We start from the raw sequence: 25888 nt of genomic DNA on the forward strand, positions 1-25888 counted from the left end.
TGGGATCCACCCCTTCCCCACCTACTTTTGGTTCCCTGCTGGGTACAGGCTGTGACTAGCAGGCTGCTGGGAGGTTAGTATACTTTTTTCCCCTGTGGAATGAGAATTGGGATTCCAAGTCTCATTGACCAGTAACCTTTTGAGGAAGAGATTGGAATGTTGTAAGTAGGGAAGTTTGGCACCTCTGATATTACTCGATGGTTTTATGGACCATCAGCAAGCTTTAAAGCAGTGTTCACAGCTCTGGCTGTTCATTGGAATTGCTTGGGAGCTTGGGCAGGTCCCACCCCAGAGTTGAGTGGAATGGGGACGGGTCTGGGCACTGACATTCTTGTCAGCTCCCATGTGACTCTGACGTCCTTTTCAGGTTGATGACCACAGCCACAGGTGGACTCGTCTGTCTCCCTTCCCCACCCCTCCATGGTGAAGGGCCTGGAGGTCTACTCTCTCGGAAGGATAGAATGTAGGGACGTTGTAAAGAATAGATATGTCTAATGAAAGCATGTTTCCCCAGAATTCTTGGTAACAAGTCACATGAAGAGCCAGTGAGGGTGAAGATAACTTCCTGTAGTTCTCTGGGATGCTGTGAGGCCCTTGGAAGCCATGCGTTGGGAAGAGACCTTACAGAGAGGGATAATAAGAGGATTCAGATGAGTGTGAAGTTGCTTTCTCACAGCATTTTCCTTCCCTCTTTCTCTTCACATTTTTCCTTGCATTCTGCTTTCCCTCTGCACTGTTCCCTCATCCCTCTTCTATCCCATTCCCTCATTTCCTCCTGCCCTTGGAATCCTTATTCCCTGCCATGGTTGCTCAAAGGAGGAAGCGCTCAATGGTGGACCTCCCATGAAAGGCTTAACAGAAGTCAATTTAAGGGGAACTGTGGGGTGGTTGAATATGGGGAGTCATTTTATCTTTCTCCTTATTTAAAAATATAATTTATTTTTAATTACATAATTACTATATGCATATATTCTCATGATACTTAAGAATTCAAAGGCTAATTAGCTACTGCCTTATTCCACTGTCTTACCTCTACCTCCATCAGAATGATGAGTTAACTTCTTCACCTTTTTAATGACTTACAGAAATATATGATTTCCAAATCTTATATCATAGCTGGGGAAATGTTGTTTGAGAACTCACCTTTTTCACCTAGCTGTTTGCCCTAGTGATTCCTCCAGGCTTGTACATCTGCTGTGTTCTGTTTAATGGCTGCAAAGAAACCCACAGTACGGATGTCCCATAGTTTAACAACTCACCTATTGCTGGACATTCAGATCACTTTCAGAACTTCCCCTGGAGATACAGGATACATCAGCGAACACTCCTGAACGTGTCTCCTCCTGCACATGTAAAAGTGTTTCTTTAGGTGGATGCTGAGAAATAGAATCAGATTTAATAGCTGTTGCCAAATTGCTCTCCAGAAGGCCTGTTGTATCATTCACAGGACTACCAGTGGATTGAGACAAATGGTCTCTTGTCACTTTAGTTTGCATTTCCTTGATTTTTAGTGAGGCTGAGCCCTTTTAAACCTGATTACCAGTTGTTTTTAAAAACAAGTTAAATTTTTATTTTACTTTTAAAGCAATAGTAGAAAAACAGAGACAATCAGAAAACAGAAAGAAGCCCACCATAATTTTATGATAAAAACTAGTATAGTTTTTGTGTATTATTTTTTTCTTAATATACCTCTGAAGAGTTGAGCTTCTAGCATACATGTAGCTTTTAGCTTGTTTACTTATTTAGCTTGGTCTCCTATACATTGTTTGGTGGTTTGGGCATAAAGTACAGTTGCTGAAACCGGCCAGTTACCATTGGCTAAATAATGAAATATAATTAGAGCTAAGAATGATTAATTCAGGCCCTGTTCTAGGCTCTGGGGATAAAGTCATGAATAGAACTTACCTTCAGAGGGAGAAAGACAGGTGGTAGACAAAGAAGGAAACAGGATGTTAGAAGGTGATGTATACGTGAGAGAGGCAAGAAGGGCCCGGGGTGCTGGGCTGTCTAGAATGCTTGCTTAGACCTTTGAGTAAAGATTTGAAAAGGGTGAGAGTGAGACCACTAAGGAACCAGCCTTCCAGGCAGAGGGGATGTCAGGAACACAGCTCTGGTGTGGGAGTGTACTCCACTTTGAGGAGTAGCTTTGGGGCCAGTCTGGTGGGGGCAAAGAGCCACACCTGTGGGGCCTGGTCAGTGAGATGCTGGAGGGTTTTGAGCAGAGGAGAGAGGTGCTATTGGTTAGATCAAGCCACTCTGGGTGCTTTGTGGACAATCAGCAACATCAAGGGGCAGGGTGGGAAGGAAGCAAGGGACCAGGAAGTCCTTGGTTGGCCAAGGTCAGAGGTTGATGGCAGCTTGGAGCCGTGTGGGACCGTGGAGGTGGTGAGAAATGGTCAGTTTCTCATACTTTAAGGCACAGACAGCATGACTGGCCTTGACAATAGCCTGAGCCTGTGGAAGGACAGACTTTCCAGAAATGAGGTGGAAGACCCTGGAAGATCAGTGTTGGGGAGGTCAAGAGTTCAGTTTTCAGATGTGAGAGGTTTAAAATAGTACTGGATTCTGCTGTACAACAATGGCAGAAACCAACATAGCATCGTAAAACAATTTTCCTCCAATAAAAAAATAAATAAGAGAAAAGGATAGTACTGGATGTTTTGGTAGAGATGTCAGTTAAGCAGTTGGATATACAGAGTGGCGTTCTGAGAAAGAGAATGACCTGGAGATTTACATTTGTAAATAGTGACACAGGGGTGGCATTTTAAACCCAAAGAGTGAGGGAGCTTAGACAAAAGGGTCAAAGACTGAGCTCCAAGAAGTTGGGACCCTGAGGAGGAACTACCAAAGGACAGGGAGGGGTGTCCATGTCAATTAATTTACTTTACATAACAATGCTGTGAAGTTCAGTTCAGTTCAGTCACTCAGTCCTATCAGACTCTTTGTGACCCCACGGACTGCAGCGCTCCAGGCTTCCCTGTCCATCACCAACTCCTGAAATTTACTCAAACTCATGTCCATTGAGTCGCTGATGCCATCCAACCATCTCATCCTCTGTCACCCCCTTCTTCTCCCTCCTTCAGTCTTTCCCAGCATGAGGGTCTTTTCAAATGAGTCAGTTCTTTGCATCACGTGGCCAAAGTATTAGAGCTTCAGCGTCAGCATCAGTCCTTCCGATGAATAGTCAGGACTGATCTCCTTTAGGATGGACTGGTTGGATCTCCTTGCAGTCCAAGGGACTCTCAAGAGTCTTCTTCAACACCACAGTTCAAAAGTATCAATTCTTTGGCACTCAACTTTCTTTATAATCCAACTCTCACATCCATACATGACCACTGGAAAAACCATAGCCTTGACTAGACGGACCTTTGTTGGCAAAGTAATGTCTCTGCTTTTTAATATGCTGTTTAGGTGGGTCATAGCTTTTCATCCAAGGAGCAAATGTCTTTTAATTTCATGGCTGCAGTCACCATCTGCAATGATTTTGGAGCCTAAAAAAATAAAGTCTGTCACTGTTTCCACTGTTTCCCCATCTGTTTGCCGTGAAGTGAAGTGATGCTGTGAAGAAGATGCTCTATTGTTGCCTGCTCACAGGGGAGGAAACAGAGGGTCATAGAGGCTGACTGCGCTGCTTAAGGTCACTCGGTGAGCATGTGGTCAGTCTTCGGTTCCAACCCGTGGCCTTGCTCCCGGTGGCTACCCTTAACCTGTGCTGTGGCAGTTTCTCTTGTTTTGTTACAAGCAAGGGAAACAGTCTGAGGAAGGAAGGAACTTGCCCAAGGTGATAGATTAAGAGACAGAGCAGGAATATGAACTCAGATTTGCTGCTTCAAGAACTCAGGCTCTTGGGAATTCCCTGGCGATCCAGTGTAGGACTCGGCGCTTTCACTGCTGGACCTGGGTTCAATCCCTGGTCAGGGAACTGAGATCCTGGAAGCCTGGTTGTACAGCCAAAAACAAAAAAAAACAGCAAAGAAACAAAAAAGAACTCAGAATCCTAATCGCTGCATTAAGCTGCCTCCACAATAGGAAAGTTGCTTGAGTTTTTTGTTAGTTTGTCTTCAGATTGGAGGGAAAAGGTTTTCTCCCTCTCTCAAATCTCAGCCCTTGGGCCGCATCCTCCCCGAGCCCCCCCACTCCAAGATTTTTCTGGAGTGTCACTGTGGGTGAGAGAGTGAGCTGCCAGGCAGTCTCCACTCCCGCCTCCCCTGGCCCCCCTCTCCTGGTCAGTGAGACCATGGACGAGGACAGAGGAAGCGGTCTTGTATGCTCCTGACTTCTGAAAGCCCCCACCTTTAGGCTATCCCATGCCTGGGCTCCGTGAGGAAGCCCCTTCTCCTCTCGGGCCCCTCACCAGAAAAAGAGGGTGTTGGGTGAGAGCAGTGGTTCCCACTAGACCTTCAAATCACTCCCCTTCCCTGCCCTGGGTGGTCCTGGCACCCCCTTGATTAAGAAGTCCTGGATAAGATGGCTTTTAAAATAATTTTTCACTTTGAAATAATTTTAGATGTACATAAAAATTATACTAATTAAACAAAGAATTCCTGCACATCCTTCACCCAGATTTTCCACTTGTTAATATTTTATCACATTTGCATTCTCTCTCCTCTCGACAGAGCAATTGATCAATAGATTCTGTATATGGAGAGATTTCCCCTCTATCCCTAAATATGTCAATGTGTATTTACAAAGAACAAGGACATTCTCTTACATAGTCATGAAGCAGATACAATACTATTATTTAATCTGTAGACCTTATATTGTCCTGTTTCCCCAATAATGTCCTTTATAACAACAACAACAAAAAAATCTAGGTTCCTCAGCAAATTAAACATAGAACTACTATATAACCCATCAGTTCTACTTCTGGGTATATACCCAAAAGAATTGAAAGCAAGTATTTGGCCAGATGCTTGTACAGAATGTTCACAGCAGTATTACTCACCATAGCCAAAAGGTGGAAACACTTTTGTTCATCAGTGAATGATTGGATGAACAGAATACAGTCTATACATACAGCAATATTATTGAGGCTTAAAAAAGAAAAAGGAAATTCTGTCACATGGATGAACCTTAAGGACTTTATGCCAAGAGAAGTAATTCAGACACAGAGGATAAATACTGTTTGATCCCACTTCTGTGAGGCATGTGGAATACTCAGATCTGTAGAGAATGAAAGTAGAAAAGTTGTTACCAGGGTTTTGGAGGAATGGGATGGGGAGTTACTGTTTGATGGGGGCAGTTGCAGTTTGGGATGAAAAAGTACTGGAGCTGGATGTTGGTGTTGGTTGAATAACAAGGTGAATGAACTTAATGCCACTGAATTGTGCACTTAAAAATAGTTAAAGTGTAAATTATGTTTTACTACAATAAAATAATGTCTGGTTCAGCATCGAATCCATGATCATAAATACATTTCGTTTCCAACATTTTCACTGGCTCTTTGAACTAATGCCTGTTTATCCCTTTTACTCATTCTGCCTCTCTTTTGGCTGTGTCACCCTGGGTCAGTTACTTAGCTATGCTTTGTCTCAAGTTCCATGTTTGCAAAGTTGGGGGTAATAAACAGGCCTAGGGATCTGTGTGGAGTGAACGTTAATGTATGTAGCAGTCTTCGTGCCTGGGTTTAAATGAAATCTTTGTATGTCCTGGTGAGGAACCCTTTGCTGTACATGTTGCAAGGGGCCTCTCACTTGTCTTTGTGTTTGTGAATTTTTTTTAACACAAAATTGTAGACTTTGATGGAATTTAAAACTTGCATCTTGTATTTTAACCAACTTGGAATGTGTTGTCCATGTGTGGTAGGAGGCAGACCCTAGGGTCATTTTCCCCTCACTAGCTCGCTGGTTGTCTCGTCCCTGTGTTTATTGTTTACTGATGGTCTCTCCCTGCCCTCACGTGAGACACTGTCCTTATCACATACTAAGTTCCTATGTACACGTCTGTTTGTACATGGATGCAGTTCTATCAGCTGATCTTTTCCTCTCCTCCTCCTGATACAGCCTGCTGGTTTGACTCTGCCCTTGATACACGTCCAGGCTTCCCTGGTGGCTCAGCTGGTAAAGAATCTGCCTGCGGAGACCTGGGTTTGATCCCTGGGTTGGGAAGATCCCCTGGAGAAGGGAAAGGCTATCCATTGCAGTATTCTGGCCTGGAGAAGTCCATGGAGAATTCCTGTATAGTCCATGGAGTCTCATAGAGTCAGATAAAGCCGAGCGACTTTCACCTGATACACGTCCATGTCTGGAAGGGCAAGTGCAAGGAATTCAAACACCACTGATAAGGGGCTCCTGCAGCCTCCCTACCTTGGGCTTTTCTCTTTTTACTCCTCCCTCAACCTTCAGTGGTGTCCTCTGTCCTCCGTCAAGTCTGCTCTCCAAGTATTGTCCATCCTGGAGAGCAAATGACTGATAACAGATTTTCATTCTTTTAGCATGAAGTATTTAGAATGTACTGATAAGAGCAGATAAAAGCATCTGTTTTGAGTACAGAATAAACCGTCTGTGCGCCTTGTTTGTTAAACTTAACCCTGTGCTGTCTTTGTTTCATCTTTTTAAATTAAGAAATAGGTGATAGTAGGTACGGTGAAGGCCCCAAACCACTCTGTGAATTCCATGGTCGGTGTTCCCCTGTACGGATTTCCCACCTTTCCTGCCTCTTTGTGTCCCACGACCTCTCAGGAGAGCCTCCTTACCCCCCAGGGAACTTGCTCCCAGCTCTAAACCCTTCACCCCAACGGAGAAGTGCGCTGGGCTGACCCAGGCATGGGGGCAGGGCCGAGGAGAGTGTTCCCCAAGGGGGCCCTTCTCTTGTTCTGGAATCATTTCATGCAGATGAGGACATTCCGGGAAGCCCTGTGTTTTCTCTAGGCAGTGGCTCATTAAAGGCAAAGGGGACGGAGAGGGTGGTGGCTTCAGCCTAAGCAGGAAGAAGATAGCTGGGCAGCAGGATCCCAGCAGATGGTCGGGAGCCCTGAGCAGGGAAGGGAGAGCTCCCAGGGGCTTCAGGCAGCAGCAGAGCGCGGATGTGGCTGGGGAGTTGGAGGTGGGGTGCCACACGGGCCCAGTGGGTGCAGCTGCTGGTGCTAAGTGCAGGGTAAAGAATCCGCCTGCCATGCAGGAGACCCAGGTTCAAACCCTGAGTCGGGAAGATCCCCTGGAGGAGGAAACGGCACTCCAGTATTCTTGCCTGGAGAATCCCATGGACAGAAGAGCCTGGAGGGGCTACAGTCCAGGGGATCACAAAGAGTCAGACACAACTGAGCAACTAACACTTTAACTTGGGGGTGTCAGGAAAGTTGTACCTTCCTCCAACAGCTTTCCCCAGGGCCGCAGCTGGGTCTCTGTGGTGGGTTTCTGTGGACTTTCCTTTCTTGCTAGCTTTCCTACACACATCAGCCCTCAGCTCACTGCTTGTCCATACGATGCGCTCAGAGCCACTCCGTTTCCCCTGCTGCCTGCTCTCCCAGTGGAGACCCGAACGACTCAGGACGCTAGCCTCCTGACCAGTGGACTCCCCACACCCACGCTCCCGGCCAGTTCAGCCTTCTAACACAGCACTGATGATGCTCCCCCTCCCCGTGCCCCGCCTCCTACCGCCAAGCCTTCCACCCCCTGTGCACCCAGGAGGAGGCTCTGACTGCCTAGCGGGAGGGTCCTGCTTGCTACCCCCTGCCCCTGAGCTAGCTGGTATTCCCCGGTTGGGTCCACACTCGGGCTCACTGTCCTCCAGGGATCCGGGCTTGACTGCTTTCCCTCCCACGAGAATCCTTCGAGAGCACACTGTCCTTCTCAGCCTTGCATCCCCCCTCCCTTTCTTACTGTTCCTGGGCATCTCACCTCTCCTGTGAAGGGAGCGCTGGGTGCAGGTCCCACAGCAGAGGTGCTCAGGAAGGTTGGCCGCTATAAAGTTGAGGGTGACCTCTGTCGAAGCAGAGACGTCTCATCCAGGGGCTGAGGCGGCACGTGGTGTGCAGAAGCCTCGGCCTCCCCTCTGTGCCTGCCTGTCTGGACAGCCAGTGTCGCTGCCTGCCTCTGCCCTGCCAGAGATCACGCTGACCCCAGGAGGAGGTGCCCCCACCCTCGGGTCACTGTTCTGCGGGGAGTCACGTCAGCAAGTGTGCAGCTGGGGTTGAAGTGTTTGGGATGCCCCACGGGAGGAAACCTGTCTCTGCAAGGCTGTCCTGGGATGGGACGAGGCGTGTGGCATCTAGTTCTCTCCTGGCTGTTAGTCACTCTGCATCTTGAGCATCCTCCCTTCTCTCAGTCAGGCTCCAGCCTGGAAGGGAGATACCCGTCAAGTATGGGAAGCAGTAAAGCAGAGGGATTGTTTTTACAGTAGTCCAAATATTTCACAAATGTATATATCTAAACACGTACATACATACATGGATTACTTTTTTTTTCTCGCCATGCCATGCGGCATGTGGGATCTTAGTTCCCCGACCAGGGGTAGAACTAAGTTCCCCAACCTGCAGTGGAAGCATGGAATCTTTCATCTTAAGCCCTGGACTGTCAGGGAAGTCCCTGGATTACTTTTTGTTTTGAAGTTACTTTTGGCTTATAGCAGATGCACAAAAATAGTACAGGTGTTCCAATGGGCCTGCTCCCTAATATGAACATCTTATGTAACCATAGTGCAATGATCAAAACTGAGAAATTAGCGTTGGTACAATGAGATTTTACTCGAAAATCACCAGTGTATCTACTAATGTCCTTTTTCTGTTCCAAGATCCAAATTTGCATCTAATTGTCTTGCTTTCTTATTCTCCTCCAACCTGTGGCACTCCTGTGGTCTTTTCTTATCCCTACAACCCTGACACTTTTGAAGGTCATTTATTTTTGGAAATTTCATCAGTTTGGGTTGCCTGATTGACACTGCATTTTTGGCAAGAACCCGTCAAGAGCGACATGGCCCTTCTCAGGGCCTTATGCTGGGAAGTCCATGGTGGGTATATGTTTTATTACAGATGATGTTATCCTTGATCACTTGGTTTAAGGTGGTATCTGATGGACTTCTCATTTTCTTTCTTTTTTTTCCCCCCATAATTTAATAAATACCTTTGCAGAGATGCTTTGAAACTACAAGTATCTAGACAGAGGGAATATAACCCAGGGAGTTGATTATCCAGATGATAAAAGAAATGAGAAACTAAACAACCACAGGAAGCCATCGCCTCCTCCAGGCCTGAGGCAGAACAGGTGGAGATGGTATTGCCAGAGCACAGGGTTAGAGGTCTTGCACAGGAAGCCTATCTGGTGAGGCTGGAGCCTTGCAGAGACCCAGTTGCTGCTGGTAACGCTGCCTGAGGCACAGAGAGAAGGGGGAGAAACTTCAGGGCTTCCCTCTCTTCTTCCTGTCTGCCACTGGGCCAACCCAACTGGAAGCCCCTGAGCCTGCAGGGTCCAGCCCCTCTGCAGTACAGAGCAGGGATGAAAGCGGCTTGGAGGGCACACTCTTCGGGGACTGGTGCCTGGCCTTTACCTGTCCTTCAAACTGAGCCAGACTGTCCAGTATGACACTAGCTATGTATGGCTCTTGAGCACTTGAAAAATTGACAAGCTCTGGGCTTCCTGGTGGTCCAGTGGTTAAGACTCTGCCCTTCCAATGCAATGGGCACAGATTTGATCCCTTGTCCAGAACTGAGATCTCACATGCCACATGGCACAGCCAATAAATAGCTAAATAAATAATAAAAAAAAATAATTGACAAGCTCTAAGCAGATTTCAAAATCTCAGTATGGAGAGAAGTATGTAAAATATCTTATTGATCATTTTTATGTTAAGTAATTATTGAAATAAATGGATTGTTAAATTTAATTTTACCTTTTTCTTTTCCTTCTTTAAATCTGGCTAATCATTTAAAATTACATCTGTGGTTCCTATTTATTGGCCACCATGGCTGTAGAGGACACTTGTACCAGCCTGTATCATCAGCATTGTAATAAAATGTCTTTCTTATACAAAAGTCACATCCTTGACCCACAGTCTTGAGGGTGTGTCTTGCCAAGGTTTTACACATCCAGGTTGGTGATGGCCTTGAGCCATCCACACTCACTCACAGTTCTGACCAAGTATGTCAAACAGAGATTGGGCTCCTCTGGTTTTTGTGACTCATACAGGTTGTAGGTCGAGGTCAGTGTTCGACATGAGCTGGAGAGCCTACCTCACATTTAAGACAATAGTACAAGCACCTCCATATACCTGGATAGCACATTACAGTGGACGAGCTGTACTGTTACTACTACTCTAGATCTATGCATAGGTTTTCTTTTTAGATGTATTTATTTATGGCCGCTCTGGGTCTTCACTGCTGCATGCAGGCCTTCTCCAGGTGCGACGAGCTGGGGCTGCTCTCTAGTTGCGGTGAGCGGGCGTCTCACTGCAGTGGTTTCTGTTACTGCGGAGCGTTGGCTTTAGGCACAGGGGCTTAGTCGTCCCTTCGCATGTGGGGTCTTCCCGGACCAGGGATTGAAACCATGTCGCCTGCACTGGCTGGCGGAATGTTCCCCACTGGACCACCAGGCCTATGTACAGATTTTTTATGGCTTACAAAGGCCCTTCATTCCCACCTTTGCAGAGTCAGCCAGTCTTGCTGTCCCCATGTTATCGGTGACAAAGTGGAGTCTGGGAGATAACGTTGATTTCAGTGACTCTTAAACTTCCCTTGGAGGGCTCGTCCAAATGGAGAAGACAGGTCCTGTCCTGAGAGAGTGATTGAGCGGGTGAAGGGTGGGGCCAAACACCCACTGTGTGGCAGGGTCTGGGGACGATCACACTGCTGGTGGTCAGACCACGGTGGGCGCACGAGAGGCCTGTGAGCTCTCATGAGGTCAGTGGTGGGACTGGGCTTGAGCTGGGCTCCTGACGGCCAGTCCGGGGCTCTTCCCCGGTGCCGTACCCTCCTGTCAGCGCACAGGTTCACCGTATTTAGGGGCTGGGTGTACAGGATGATCCCCACATCCGTGCCTCACCTTTAGCTCCAACCTTGACACTGTAAGGGCTTCCCTGATAGCTCAGTTGGTTAAAGAATCCGCTGGCAATGCAGGAGACCCCGGTTCGATTCATGTGTCGGGAAAATCCGCTGGAGAAGGGATAGGCTACCCACTCTAGTATTCTTGGGCTTCCCTTCTGGCTCAGCTGGTAAAGAATCTGCCTGCAATGCGGGAGACCTGGGTTCGATCCCTGAGTTGGGAAGATCCCCTGGAGAAAGAAAAGGCCACCCACTCCAGTATTCTTGCCTGGAGAATTCCACGGACTGTGTATTTCAGCAAAGAGTCGGGCACAACTGAGCCGTTTTCACTTTCTTGAAGTAGGGGCTGGTATGGCTGAAACAGGGTTAGGTGGTCAAACATGGTGCCGTTTTATTAAAATTCCTGTTTACCCTGGGTGGTGTCTGGTTGGCTTTGGAATGTAGCTGGATCTTCATCACATTGGTGGGCTTAGGCAAAGGAAAATGAGTCTGCTTCCTCACACATATGCCAAAGGGTCACCTCCATGGAATTTGGAGATGCCAACTCGGACCTGCTGGTAGAGAAGGATTTGTCATTGGACATGGCCGAGCAGGATTTTATAACGGCTATACTTCAGCAGGGCGGGACCCTGCCTGGGGGGCCAGGGCAGAGTGAGGATGAGCCCGTGTGTCCTGCCATCACTGACCACTCCTTTCTCCCCTGCAGTGGACGGCAGACTGCACTGAGCAGCTGGACAGCAGCTGTTCCTTCTCCCGAGGACGAACACCCCCGCAGCAGGTAGGGAACTAACTCTGTGCTCTGGCAGGGGCTTATGCTCGTGTCTGTCTGGGGTCCTGGGCTGCTCACTTTGGTGCTCCTGAGAGGTGGAGATGTGGGGAGAGCAAGAAGTGGCACACGAGGAGTGTGGTCTGCCATCTGGAAAGTTCTCCCTGAATATCCAGCCCACAGTGAAGCCTCCGCTCCCCAGAACACATAGGTTCATAAGGTTTATTTTCAGTAGCAGCGTTATTTATAATACAAACATCTGCAAACCACTCATGACCCATTGAGAGGGGAATGGATAAATGATGCATAAATAATCCTTAGAGTGTAATGTAACACAGGAGTGAAGTGAGTGATGGATGCTACAGCCTCACAGTGGAATATTATACAGCAGTGAAATGAGTGAACTGGAGGCTCACACATCAGCACTGGTGATGGAGCCTATGAATAATGGGTCTCCTAGGGTTTTGGTGCTGGAGGGGCACTTCGGAGATAACTTTTGCTCCAGGTTTGCAGAGGACCTGGAGGGGCAGCCCGTGGGGGTGAGGGAAGCCAACCAGTGTCCTGGGACCAGGCTGGAGCCCCCTACTTCGCCCCCTGCTGATTCCCTGTGAGATCCCAAGAGAACCCCCAAGCGGGTCCTATGACTGGGAGGGAAGGAGACACCTGCTTCTTGAGAACTGTCCCTGGTAACCCCCCAGGTCCCACATACCCGCTGGTTGTCGAGCTGTCCTTGTTGAGATCTTATTCTACTTGTGGAAGATGGTGGAGTCGGAGGCTGAGAACGCCGTGCATCTGTTCTCACGCTGTGCCTGTCCAGAGAGATAAGGGAGGCGCACGGACTTCAGTAGTAGCTCGCTCCCAGTTCCAGAGCGGCTGCGGTGACACGTTGCCCAGGCCCACTTGCTTATGTCTGACTTCAGTCCGTGCTGCTGCTGAAACCAGCTCTCCTCTGTTCTCTCCTGAGGGAAGGTGGTCTGTCCTAAGAGAAAGTTCTGGGTCTTTCTTAGGTGTCAGGCTTTGCTGTACCATGCTGTGGGGGGACAGCTGTTCTGGGCAGCTCTCTCACATGCGTGTCCAGCTGATTCTTAAGTAGGACACTGTGATACCGCCTGGGTGAGGTGCTCTGCCGCAAACTCGGTGGCAGTTCTCTTTTGTCCTCAGCTTCCTCGTATAGAAACCATAAGGCTCGATGGCCTCTGAGTGTCCTAGCTTCTCCACGCCATCTGCAGACAAAGAAATTAGGTCTACGGAGATGTCATGACCTGACCAAGCTGGGACTTGACCCCAGGTCTCTCGCCTGCCCTGTCCTTGGCCCTTTTCCTTGTCTTCCTGTCACACGTATCCTTCTGAGGAAGTCTTTTGTCCCCCTCCCTAGACTGCTGATGCTTGGTCCGGGACCCTGTTTATATTCCTGAGCCCCTCCAGCTCTTGGCCTAAGACTTGGCGTGTCAGAGGCACCGATCACTAGTATCTGGGGTTTCCTACATGAAGATCCCCTTAACTCTTGAGTGGCAAAGGTAGTCTTGAATTTGAGGACTCAAGAATCAGAGAGAGGGCTTCAGGGGAGGGTTGAAAGTCTTGGATGGGGACATAAGAGGCTGGTGAGTGAGAGGCCAAAAAAACAGCTCTCTGTTAGTAGGTGTCTGTTTCTGGAATCTTCCTTTTGTTCCCTTCTCCTTTGTCTTTTGTCCCTACTTGCCCTCTCTGGTCCCATTTTCCCATCAGTCCGTATGTGTTTCGAGGCGGAAGAGAACGGTTATCCTCCCACGCGCTTCTCATCTGCCTCCTTCATGCTGAGCTGTCCCTTCACAGCTGGTGCCCCCCGCCTGGAGGAGAGTGGGTGGGGATGTGGCCTGTGGTTGTTCAGTTGCTAAGCTGTGTCTGACTCTTTGCAACCCCATGGACTGCAGCACGCCAGGCTTCCTTGTCCTTCACTGTCTCCCAGAGTTTGCTCAGACTCCTGTCCATTGAGTCGGTGATACCACCCAACCTTCTCATCCTCCTTCACCAGGGCCAGGACTTGTGGGAAGGGGGTACCCTGGCACAGTGAGGACCAGCTGCCCCTCAGTCCCAGCTGAACAGTTGGCTTGGGGTAAGCAGAGGATGAATGAAATGCAAGATGAAGTGCAACTGAAGTTAAAGAAGAAATTGTAAAAGGCTTATGTTGAGTCCTTTCTTGTCAGGATGAACTGAGCATAGGTCCATTGTAGGGGGGAGCACCAGGAAGGGGAGACAGGCTCTCAGAATGTAAGCCTGCTTTACTTCCCGATGTCCCAAGGCAGGCAGGCTTCGTAGCCTGACCCTCATGGATGGCCCGTGGCACTGGACACTGCGCTGCAGTGCCTGGAGAGGCAAGAGTTGGACTGAAATGAGGTCTCCTGAAGTCAGGAGAACCTTGGTTTGGTGATGAAAGGCCTGATTGTAGACATTAGTGACTCAGTTAACGAGGGTACCCTTGTGGCTCCGGTGGTAAAGAATCCACCTGCAATGCGGGAGACCTCGGTTTGATCCCTGGTTTGGGAAGATCCCCTGGAGAAGGGAAAGGCTACCCACCCGAGTATTCTGGCCTGGAGAATTCCAGGGACTGTATAGGCCATGGGGTCGCAAAGAGTCGGACACGACTGAGCGGCTTTCACTTCACTGTTAAGGGTACAGACAGTAGAGTGGTGTTGGAAGGATGGGAGTCTTTCTTGCCACCAGCCCAGGAGCGTGTTCAGAGCTGGCGTGGCGGCTCGGCAGTGTCAGGCCAGCCTCCATCCTCCTCACGGTTCTGCCCCTTCTCTCGTGTTACCTGTGTCCCGTGGCCCATGCTGGCTCGTGTCCATCTTCCTGCCAGGCCTGCACCCACTCTGGGCCTCGTCTCCAGGAGCCTCTGGAGAGACCTCTGTCCCCTCGTGAAGCAGCCATCTTTTTAACATTTTTTTTGACTGTGAGGTATGTGGCATCTCAGTTCCCCAAACAGGAATAGAACCCACACCCCATTAGTGAAGGTGGGAAGTCTTAACCACTGGACCGCTGGGGACGTCCTTGCAGCCATCTTCTGACGCCCTCTGGTGGAGGGATCGAAGCTGGTCAGCATCTTCTAAGGAACTGTATCACAAGAAAAGCCCCACAGCTGGCCAGATGCAGGGCCCCTGCCCGCTCTGCCCTGGGGTGGCCCCCTGATGGAGCTGCCCACTGAAGAGTGCCTCTGAGGGGCGTGGCTCTGATGGCATGGTGCTGCCCAGACGTTCCTCAAGAGCCCCTTCAGCCTGGTCCAGCAGATGCAGGAGTCCTGGACCAGCTTGTCGGGACACCTACTAGCCCCGTGAGCACCCACTGGCCTCCTCACTGCACCCTCTCACCCAGGCAGACACCCTCCGCCTCATACTAATCCATGCTGTGGTCGGGATGTTCCATGGAAATATCTGCCTGCCCCTCATCCTGCTGGCCGGCCCTGATCTGGGCGCCGGGGCTGCCTCTACATCCCTGACCGCCCCTGGCCCAGGGCCTGGTGCACAGTGGGTGCTCAGTAATGATTCCTGCGATGGCTCAGAGCTGGTCTATGCAGTCATTCCCTTGCCAGCCCTGTCCCTCTGGCTGCAGCAACTGTGCTGTGCTTTCAGAGGTGGGAAGATGGTTGGCTCTACTATCCCCCTGGGAAGAATTTCAGGGGGACACTGAAGCTCAATCGAGGTAGCTGGGGTGGGCTGGCTGCCCTGGCACTTTCCCTGACTGCCGCATCTTGGCCACCTGTGCCCAGAACAGTAGGGCTGGCAGGAGGGTGCTGAAGCATTGCATTCTGCCCAGGAAGCTGTGTAGTGGTGGGTCTCAGACCACAAGCCAAAACAGGGGCTAGGGGCAGGCCCCATTTAGGGATTAGTTTAGCACTGGGATTACTTTTTGTTGTTTTAATTAATGTAAAAAATTGAAAACAAACAAACCAACCCTTGCCTTCTCTGCACCCTTTCAGAGGCACGTGGTAGAAGTAAGCCAGGGTAGACAGAGACCCATGAGATGGGAGGAAGGGGTCTCGGAGAGTCCGGAACAAAAAATGGGCTCCGTGTAGCCCTGAAGAGGCCCAACAACTGCCTGCCATTAGGGATGGGCTGTGCTGGGGACTGTTTGGCATCCCGGCAGTGTCTTTCCCAGAGAGCTCGCCCATCACCTGGTCAGTTACTCAGGAGGTTGGAATACAAGTTTCCACCTCTTATTGTAACAGGGGAAGTGCCCGGAGAGGACTTAGAGGAAAGCACCTGGATTGAGAGCGTGTAGCCCAGTGCATTTAGACGACATCTCTGATTGAGACTTAGCATGCGGGAAAGGAAGCTGAAGGTGTAGGAAAGGCTATTGTGGAATCAGGTACAAATAGCTCTTTTCCATCAGCACAGAAGTGCCAAGGAAGGGAAATTGATATGCACGACAGCAGCAGGGCCTCTGATTAGACCTTGAGAAGGACTTTCTGACCGAAGGACTGGTTGGCCCGCAGTGCTGGCTGTTGAGCAAGGGACGGGATCTTTGCTGGGAATCTGATGAGCACACATCTTACCAGACAGGTTTGTGCGAAGCCCTGGGAAAGGCGGGGGTGTGTCAGAAATGTGTCCTGAGTCCTGGCTGAGAGCCCGTGACCCCTCACTTCCTGGAAAGAAGGAGAGAAGGGCACTCGCCTGTTCCAGCGTGGTGCCCAACTGCAGATTGGAGCATCGGGGTGAAAAGAGCCCTGTCCCGGGGGTCTGGAGAGCCAGGCATTGACCTGGGTGTGGCACACGCTCCAGTGCCCCTTCTACACGTGAGACGCTGAGCTGCACGGCCCTCTCTCAGCCTCTCTGGAAGCCTCTTTCACTGTTTACACCCGCTGTCTCCATGAAATGGGACCAAATAGCGGCTCACATTAGTGGCATCCAGATTTTCCTGATTTCTCTATTCTTTCCTCCACCTCCCCTGATAGCCCTGCCAACCTGCAGGTTAGGTGTATCCTAGGCGTCCACACTGACTCTGACCCGGGAGGTGACAGGTGGTAGGCTGAGGTGAATGTCAAGTGTACCGTTTACCTCTGGCCCACGGAAAAGGGTGGGAGCTTTCTGCCAGCCATCTTGCTGCCCTCCAGGAATTACAGTATCTCGTTCAGAGTCAGTCTAAAAACTCGTTAGTACAAACGGTATCTGAGTCAAAGTGCCTAGATTTTTAATCAGCTTCTATGGATAATTAAGAAATACCATGTGTAGGTTCATGGCACTGCTCTCTGCTCACTCAGCATCTCTTGATTACCTGCTGTGAGCTTGGCTCACACATGAGCTGGAGCCTTCCGGCTCACTACCTGTTGTGGAGTAGAAGCTAAAGGCACACACGTCCCCCACTCCCACCAAAGAGATGCCCTGACCACAGACACTGCAGTCATTCCAAGGAATGGTAATGGTCCTATTGGTCTCCGAGGGTAGGGAGATGCCTTGCAGGACGTGAGACTTGATCTGAGCCTTCAGGAATGGGTAGGATGTCAGACGAGATGAAAGGGAAGAGAGAAGAATTGGAAGAGAGAAGAAGCAGCGTCAGCAGAGACTTACACTGGCCGTAGCGTTGGGACGCTAGGGAGGCAGGAGAGAGCAAGCTGGAGGAGCTGGTTAGCGCCAGGTGTTACCGGAGTGGTGGGGGGTGAGAATGGTGAATGCGGAGGTGTCTTCATGCCCCACTGAGATGCTGACCTGGTGTCAACCCACCCAGGGTATACCTCCTGTATCATATTTTCTCTGGTGTTCCATCAGGTAGTCTGTCCTCTTGTATCAGTCAGGAGAGCCCAGGAACTGCTGCAGTAACAAGCAGTCCTGAATCTCAGTAACTTTAAACCTCCTGTTCAGGACCCAGCTTGGTGGAGCAGTTGCCATTTTCACCAGTCATTATGGCCCAGGGGAAAAAAGAGCACGTCTTGCATTGGCGATTCAGCACTCCAACCGAGGTTTAACACGCATCGCTTCCACGCTTAACCCGTTGCCCAGAACTAGTCCTGTGGCGCCTCCCAACCATGAATACACTAAATAGTATAATGCTACTACCTGCCGGAAATGCGGAAGCCAGAACTGTTTGGTGACTGGCTAGAAGGACTGTCACATGCCCCACTTCTAGAGGAGACTCACCAGGGGCTGAGGCTGACTTCCTCTTCCCGGATCTCCACCACATCAGATCCGGAGCAGTGAACCCTCAGGTTGTGGGCTCTCAGAATGAGAAAAAGCTCAGAGGTCACCTGATCCGACCCCTGCAGTGCAGGGACCACCCCCTGGCACCTCCACCCCCTACCTGGTGTGTCCATTGAGCTGCTGGAGGTTCCCAGACATGGGGAGCTCCCTGCTTCAAAAGGCGTCTCAGAGCATGTGAGGCAGCTCTACTGATAACAGTGTCTCTGATTCAGCCTAAACCACCTCCTCATAACTCCAGCTGATGGTTTCAGTTTAATTCCATTTGTCCATGGCTATTTAACCTCCGTCCGCATAGTCCATCATGGCAAGTCTGCTTTCGGAGCTAAAGATCCTTGTTCCTGTCATGGTTCGTGCATTGCTTTTCATTCACTGATCCGATTAGCAGCTCCTCGTTGTGTGCCGGGCACCGTGCTGGGAACCTGGACTGCAGATGCAGTGGGTGTGTCTCGAAGGGAGGGTCGAGAGGGAGCGGGGACAGGCACTTACACCGCAGGGCTAAGGAGTCCGGGGCAGGACCGGTGGCTCCCAGGTTCCGCCTTGGGTTGCTTTGTTGGGAGCGTCATCAGGACGAACTGCATTCCCTCACACAGCGTGATCTGTGAACCTCCACTGCTCTCAGCATGTGAGCCTCTGTCTTCCAGAAGATGCCATCTGTCCCCAGCCTCGCGGTGACGCCTGGCTCCAGTTCATCTGGAGAAACCAGGGTATAACACTTACCCAACAATATTGACGACTAACTCTTATAGGGAGAACAGTCAGCAAACATTCACCGAGCGCCCACTGTAAACAGGATGAGCCGTGTGGCCTGGTCTCTGCCCTCAGAGTACTTAGTGTCTGGGTAGAGAAAGAAGGCTTTCTCAAGTGGAAAGCAGCAATCCAAAGCCCAGTCGTTTGTAAATACGGAGAGGAAGGGAGCTGTTGTCTGCGGGGCGGCTGGCATCTGTAGAGGGATGGGGCATGCTGTCATGGTAACCGCATCCGACTGGAGCTAGGAGATGTGAGTCCCTGTCCCTGTACCTCTGACTCGCTATTTCATCACTGGTGAGATACATCATCTCCCTGTAGCCTCAGTTTCCCCTCTGAAAAAATGAGGAGATGACTAGACTTAACATCAAAATGTTTTGTGAAAAATATAGACCTAAATTTCCACTTCTGGGAAGATAGAATAGATGTCCTTTTCTATATTCCTTCTGCTAAGTACAACTAAAAGCCTGGCCATTCTGTGTAAAACAGACCAAAAATTCTGAGAGGTGGAGGGAAGGCAGACTGGGACCTTGGGACCTGAGAAATGCCGCGGGAGTGACCTCCCTGGGGTTCCTTTTTGCCTCCTGTCTCCCAGGCTTGAAGCTGAAGAAGCAAGTAACCAAGAAATGCCAGTGGACACGGATTGTTCTTTTTTAAGTCCCAACAAAAGCCTACTATCTCCAAGCTTAGGTCTAGGAAAAGGGGGACCAAGCAAGACAGAAAAGTTAATAGCACAGGAAAAACCGTGGTCCCGTCCTCACCCCCAGCAGAGACCCAGTGGGAGCCTGGGTTTCCCCTTCCTCTGGGCTGTAATGAGACCCCCGAACCCGCTCACCAGGGTGGTGTCCGTGAAGGTCAAGCAGGAAGCTGCGACTTTCATCCCTGCTGGCTGGTAAGAAGCCCCTCGCCTCCCCCCATGGTATTACTGGAGGCCCTGCAGAGTGGGGCTTGGACGCCCACCTTCACTCAGTGGGGTAGAGGTGCCTCTCCCGTCCCTGTTAAGATGTGTCAGAGGAGGTTCTGATAAGGAGTTGGGACTTCCGCTGCTGGTCCTGAGGCCACCATGGCAGGGTCAGTAGGGGCCACGTGGAGCCCTGGGACTCCCACCTCCACTGAGCCATAACAGGTGCGGACTTCTGCCTCCGCTGGTGCTCGTGAGGCTGTGCCCTTCTTTTCCCTGCCAGAGTAGTACCACAGAAAGCCAGCTAAAACAGAAGATTTAAATGAGATTCAGAGTCTCATTACGTAACATGGAAGTGTCCTGATTACAATAAAAAATCATGTGTCATGCCAAGAATTGCGAAGATTTCAAAGTGAAAAAATGAAGATGATCAGTAAATATCAACACTGAGATGTGAAATTGGACTTCATCAAAATGAAAAACTCTCGCTCTGGGTAAAAACCCTTTTTAGAGCACGGAAAAGACAGATTACAAAGGGGGAGAAGATTTTGCAAAACATGTATCTGACAAAGGACAAACATCTAGAATATACGAAGAACACTCAAAACTCAGCATTGAAAACAGTGCAATTAGGAAATGGTCAGAATATACGAAGAGATACTTTTTTCACCAAAGAGGATATGTGACAAACTTAGACAGCATCTTCAAAAGCAGAGACATCGCTTTGCTGACAAAGGTCCATCTAGTCAAAGGTATGGTATTTCCAATAGTCATGTATGGATGTGAAAGTTGGACCATAAAGAAAGCTGAGCACCAAAGAATTGATGCTTTTGAAGTGTGGTGTTGGAGAAGACTCTTGAGAGTCCCTTGGACTGCAAGGAGATCCAACCAGTCCATCCTAAAGGAAATCAATCCTGAATATTCATTGGAAGGACTGATGCTGAAGCTGAAGCTCCAATACTTTGACCACCTGATACTTTGACCAACTGACTCATTGGAAAAGACCTTGATGCTGGGAAAGATTGAAGGCAGGAGGAGAAGGGGACAACAGAGGATGAGATGGTTGGATGGCATCACCGACTCAATAGACATGAGTTTGAGCAAGCTCTGGGACTTGGTGAAGGACAGGGAAGCCTGGCGTGCTGCAGCTCATGAGATCACAAGCTGACACGTTCAGTTCAGACACGACTGAACTGAACTGAAAAGATGTCAGATGAGCACAGAAGAAGATGTTCACTGTAGCTCTTTATACACCTATCAGAATGGCTAAAATTAAAAAAAAAAAGTGACAACGCTGAATGTTGGTGAAGATACAGAGAAGTTGGATGACGCAAACATAGCTGGGGGGGATGTTACATGGTACAGCCATTCTAAAAAACAGTTTGGCAGTTTTTCATAAAACTAAACCTACAAGTACCGTATGATTCAGCAATTGCACTCCCGAGTGTTTATCCCAGGGAAATGAAAACTTACGTTCACACAAAAACCTGTACTCAGATGTCTATAACAGCTTTATTCATCATAGCCCAAAACTGGAACCAATCCAGATGTCCTTCAACAGGTGAATGGTTAAATAAGTTATGGTCCTCAGCAGTCAAAAGGAATCAACTGTTGACACATGCAGCAACATGGATAAATCTCCAGGGAATTGTGTAGAGTGAAAAAAGGCCAACCCCCCAAAGCTACATGATTTCACTAATATCCCAGTCTTAAAATGCCAAGTGGAAAAGGAAGTGACAGCCCACTGCAGTGTTCTTGCCTGGAGAATCCAATGGACAGAGGATCCTGGCTGGCTAACAGTCCATGGGGTCGCAAAGAGTTGGACACGATTTAGCGATTAAACAACAACAAAACAATACACTTATAAAAACAGGGAGCAGGTTAGCAGTTCTCCATGGTTACGGGAGGGCACAGGATGAAGTGGGTGTGGGTACAGAAGCACAGCAGGAAAGACCCTCATGCCAGTGGAAATGTTCAGCTTCCTGACAGTACCGCTGTCAGTACCCTGGATGTGATACTGAGCTGTACACGTCTACAAGTTTCCCCACTGGGGAAACTGGATAAAGGATACATACATGTGTGTTGTGTTAGTCGCTCAGCCGTGTCTGACTTTTTTTTGACCCCGTGGACTGTAACCCACCAGGCTCCTCTGTCCATGGGATTCTCCAGGCAAGAATACTGGAGTGGGTTGCCATGCCCTCCTCCAGGGGATCTTCCCGACCCAGGGCTCCTGCATTGCATGCAGATTCTCTACCATCTGAGCCACTGGGGCCATGAAATCTCTATTGACATTTCTTACAACTAGATGTGAATCTGCTGCTGCTGCTAAGTCTCTTCAGTCGTGTCCGACTCTGTGCGACCCCATAGACGGCAGCCCACCAGGCTCCCCCATCCCTGGGATTCTCCAGGCAAGAACACTGGAGTGGGTTGCCATTTCCTTCTCCAATGCATGGAAGTGAAAGTGAAAGTGAAGTTGCTCAGTTGTGTCTGACTCTTTGTGACCCCATGGACTGTAACCTACCAGGCTCCTCTGTCCATGGGATTCTCCAGGCAAGAGTACTGGAGTGGGGTGCCATTGGCTTCTCTGAGATGTGAATCTACAATTCTCTAAAAAATTTTTAAAGTATAGAACCTATTGTTTCATCACAATATTTCAAGGAAATCTCATGTAGAAAACCGAGAGGGCAGAACTGTTTAGTGAGGCAGGGGAGGGCACCCACCTGCTCTCTCCCCAGCCCCATCCATGTCATCACTCTGGGAACATCTCTGTGGACCTCCCAGGTCAGCCCTGGGCCAGGTGACCACTCAAGCCCTCTCCTCCCTGCCTTTCTGTGGTCCTGAGTCTGGTGCTGGCAGGAAAGGAAGGTATCTATGGGGACTGGGGAGTTCTGAAGTCCTCCTAGTGAGGAGCCTTGGAGGATGGGATCGTTTCTCTGCACACAGGTATGGGGCAAGCTGAGTGGGACCCTATTCCTTCAGCAGATGCTGGACAGGCAGCCAGCCAGAAGTGGCCTCTGCTGTAGCCCAGTCTAGGATAGGTACTAATAATATTGCCATTTGAAATTTTTTATTTAGTTATTTATTGGCCATGCCTGTAGGATCTTAGTTCCCTGACCAGGGATTGAACCTGGGCCCCTTGCAGCAGAAGCATGGAGTCTTAACATTTGGAATGCCACGGAAGTCCCAGTGTTGGCGTTAAATCCTGATGGTGGTGGTCGTGGTTTAGTCACTAAGTCGTGTCTGACTCTTGTGATCCCATGGACTGTAGCCTCCCAGACTTCTCTGTCCATGGGATTCTCCAGGCAAGAATATTGAAGTGGATTGCCGTTTCCTTCTCCAGGGGATCTTCCTGACCCAGGAATCGAATCCGGGTCTCCTGCATTGCAGGCAGATTCTTTACTGGACTGTGCTATGAAGGAAGCCTGGTTAATTAGCCGAGAGACTGGAGAAATGTACTTGGCCACAGACTTTAGTAACTCTCTCCCTCTCCTCCCTAGCCTAATTCAAAGACAGGGTAGAGAGAGAAGGGACAGATTGGACAAACAGGCAGGAGAGTTCCAGAATGAAAGGAGTGGCCTCGTCTGCTCCTGAACTCATCTCTGGTGCCACTCAGGAGGCTTTTTCTTCTGGTCTCCACTCTCTTGTTCTCCTGCCTCTGGCCTGCCTGTTGTCTCACTCACTCACTCAATCATTAAGTCATGTCCGATTCTTTGCGACTGCATAGACTGTAGCCCGCCAGTCTCCTGTCCATGGGATTCTCCAGGCAAGAATACTGGAGTGAGTTGCCATTTCTTCCTCAAGGGTATCTTCCCAAGCCAGGGATTGAGCCTGCATCTTCTGCGTTGGCGGGCAGATTCTTTACCACAGAGCCACCCAGGAGGGATTGAAATATTGGAGGTCCATCACTGTCTTTCGCACCAGCGTGTGGGGTGCTGTCCTTGGTGCTGAACACGAACCACCACCCCCCACCCCAACACGCACGCACGCACGCCTGCACGTGAGGTGTCAGGACAGGACTGTCTTCCCTGGGCCCTGCCCTCCCCCCACACCTCCATCGGCACTTGACTCCTACTAATTCTCTGCTCAGGTAAACCCAAGTCACCCTCAGAATCTGAGGGACCAAGAGGAGCCAGCCTGCCAGAAACCCCCGTTTTAGCCCAGGAGATGCCTTTGGTGTCCTTTGGTCTTCAAATGTTCTGTGTAATGTAAAACACTCTCCCAGTGTCTCATGTTTCATTTCCTGCCCTTGAGAATCACTAATGTAGTCCAATGTTCATTGTACGGAAGAGGCAGCTCAGGTCCAAGGAGCCGGAGCAACCCTCCTGGGGTCCCAGGAAGCAGCTTGCAGGCCTTGGGTCCTGCTTTCCCATCCATCCATGCAGGAAGTTTTCCCTGGAGTCCAGAGTCATTGGCATGCATTGTGTCATTTGGTGCTTAAGTACGTGTTGTTTTTTTGGTTGTATTTTCCTTTTCTGTGACTCCCCAGCTAGGTGGTAAGACCTGCGAGGCAGAGACGATTGCCTCGGATCTCCCTCGGACCTGGTGGCTAGCTCTGTGTTAATCCACTAATGTGGGTGATAGATTGGGGCTGGGGGCAGGGGACTTGGGAGAGCATCCTTGGAGAGGAAGGAGAGAAGTCTTGTCCACTGTTTAAAGAGACGGCCCACCCCGTCACCTCCCCTGGGAGCCCCAAGCCTGTGGGGTTGCTTGCTCTTGGCTCCTGTGATGGACGGAATCTGTGGAAAAACATTTTGTGCCGACAGAGGGAAATGGACTGGGATTATGAGCCTTCTGAGGAGCGGCAGCCCGCATCTCTCGGTACCCAAGCAGGGCCCTGTAGAGCTGATGACCAGCAGCTGGCCCCTGGATCTGCAAGCCCCAGTCCTGGGCTGGCCAGCTCTGGTGCAGCTGACACAGCAGCGGACATCACACTGACATGCTCGGACATCCTCTAGTTGGAACTTCACTTGTGACCCCACAGATAAAGGCAGGGGTCCTCCTGCTGCCCCCTGCCCTGTTCAGCCAGGTTCTGCCTTACTTCCAAATGTTTGCAGCCTAGGATTGTCAACACACACACACACATTCACAGACCTGAGCACACGCATGTTGTGTGCAGAAGCAAGGGTGACTCTGCAGTTGTATATTAATAAAGCACAGCAGCATAGAAGAGGGTCATTTTTTTCCCAATGCACCTGACTTGGCATGTTTTCTACTGTGCAGTGACTCACTCCCATCTTGTTTCGTTCACTCCCGCACGGAGCCCTTTGTCCCTACCCATCCCAGCTCACACCCCCACATTCCCTCTTTCTCTCACTGCAAGTGATTTGCTCCCTGCCCCAGTGCTGCCTTCCCAAGAGACAGGCTCGGAGAACCCAGGTGTTGGTAGGGATGTGGACATGTGTTTGTGTTATGGGAAACTCTGCAGTGGGATCAGAAGTTATCTGACTCTTGTAACGGCAGGGCACATGGCTGAGAGCGTAAACACTGGCCTCACACTCTGTGCATCCCCATCTGGGAAACTAGCTGTGATGCGGGCAGGTTCTCTGAGCCTCGGTTTCCTCATCAGTGAAATGGGCATAGTGATGGCAGCAGTTGCTTCCTAGGGCTGCCACAGATGCCAAGTGCTCAGGTGGCGCCTGGTGTGCCAGGAGTGCACCGGGGTTTGCTGTCATTCTCTGGAGCCTGTCACCCCTCAGCTGGGGCAGCTGTGCACCCAGTGTGGCCCTTTCAGAGGCGGCTTCAGTCCCCCTGACGGTGAGCAGCCGTTTCCATTTCTTTCCCCACATGGTGTAAAGTGCTCATTAGCCCTTTATGATCTGTTCTGAGAGCAGCATGATTTACCCTGGCAAGGGGCCCCCTAATTGCCAGTTAAAGGGCTGTTGTGAAGGCTCCGGCAGCATTTAAGTGCTAAAAAATGATCCACTGGAAAGTGTGATTGTTTCTGAGAAGGCTCCTCAGAACCTTGGCATTGCAACAACTGGGGGGCCGGGCCGAGTGACCTCAGGGCCGGGGAAGGGGTGAGACTCGGAGGGAAGCCTTGGTCACCAGGGACAGCTGTGGAACTGGAACTTGGAGAATGTTCTTGAAGAAGCCAGTGAGGCTTTGTGGAGAGCTTTCAGTGCCTAACCACGGAGGCCTTGCAAAGAAAATAATAATGAATGATGCTGTGTCCCAAGACTCAGGAGGGGGTGGGGGTGAGTAGGCAGCGGGCACAACAGTGAAGCCAAGGATCCTGCCATGGAGGGGATGGCAGACTAGATGGGGAAGAGAGTTTACTGAGCGCTTAAGATGGCTATTTCCCAGTGGGGGTTCCTCTGGGGGGACCACAGTCCTGCAGG

General features: G+C 50.1%; 1 protein-coding gene across 6 annotated transcripts in view; it reads left to right on the forward strand.

The window, feature by feature from the left end:
• CTIF (cap binding complex dependent translation initiation factor) overlaps positions 1-25888 on the forward strand; it is a 323017-nt gene that overhangs the window by 83552 nt on the left and 213577 nt on the right. For all 6 annotated transcript variants that reach the window (XM_070361994.1, XM_070362000.1, XM_070361995.1 and 3 more), the window contains exon 3: positions 11679-11750. In XM_070361994.1, the coding sequence (XP_070218095.1) occupies positions 11679-11750 (72 nt within the window). The remainder of the gene's footprint in view (positions 1-11678; positions 11751-25888) is intronic.

Source organism: Bos mutus, chromosome 24 (genome assembly GCF_027580195.1).
Source record: "Bos mutus isolate GX-2022 chromosome 24, NWIPB_WYAK_1.1, whole genome shotgun sequence".
Lineage (NCBI taxonomy): Eukaryota > Metazoa > Chordata > Mammalia > Artiodactyla > Bovidae > Bos > Bos mutus.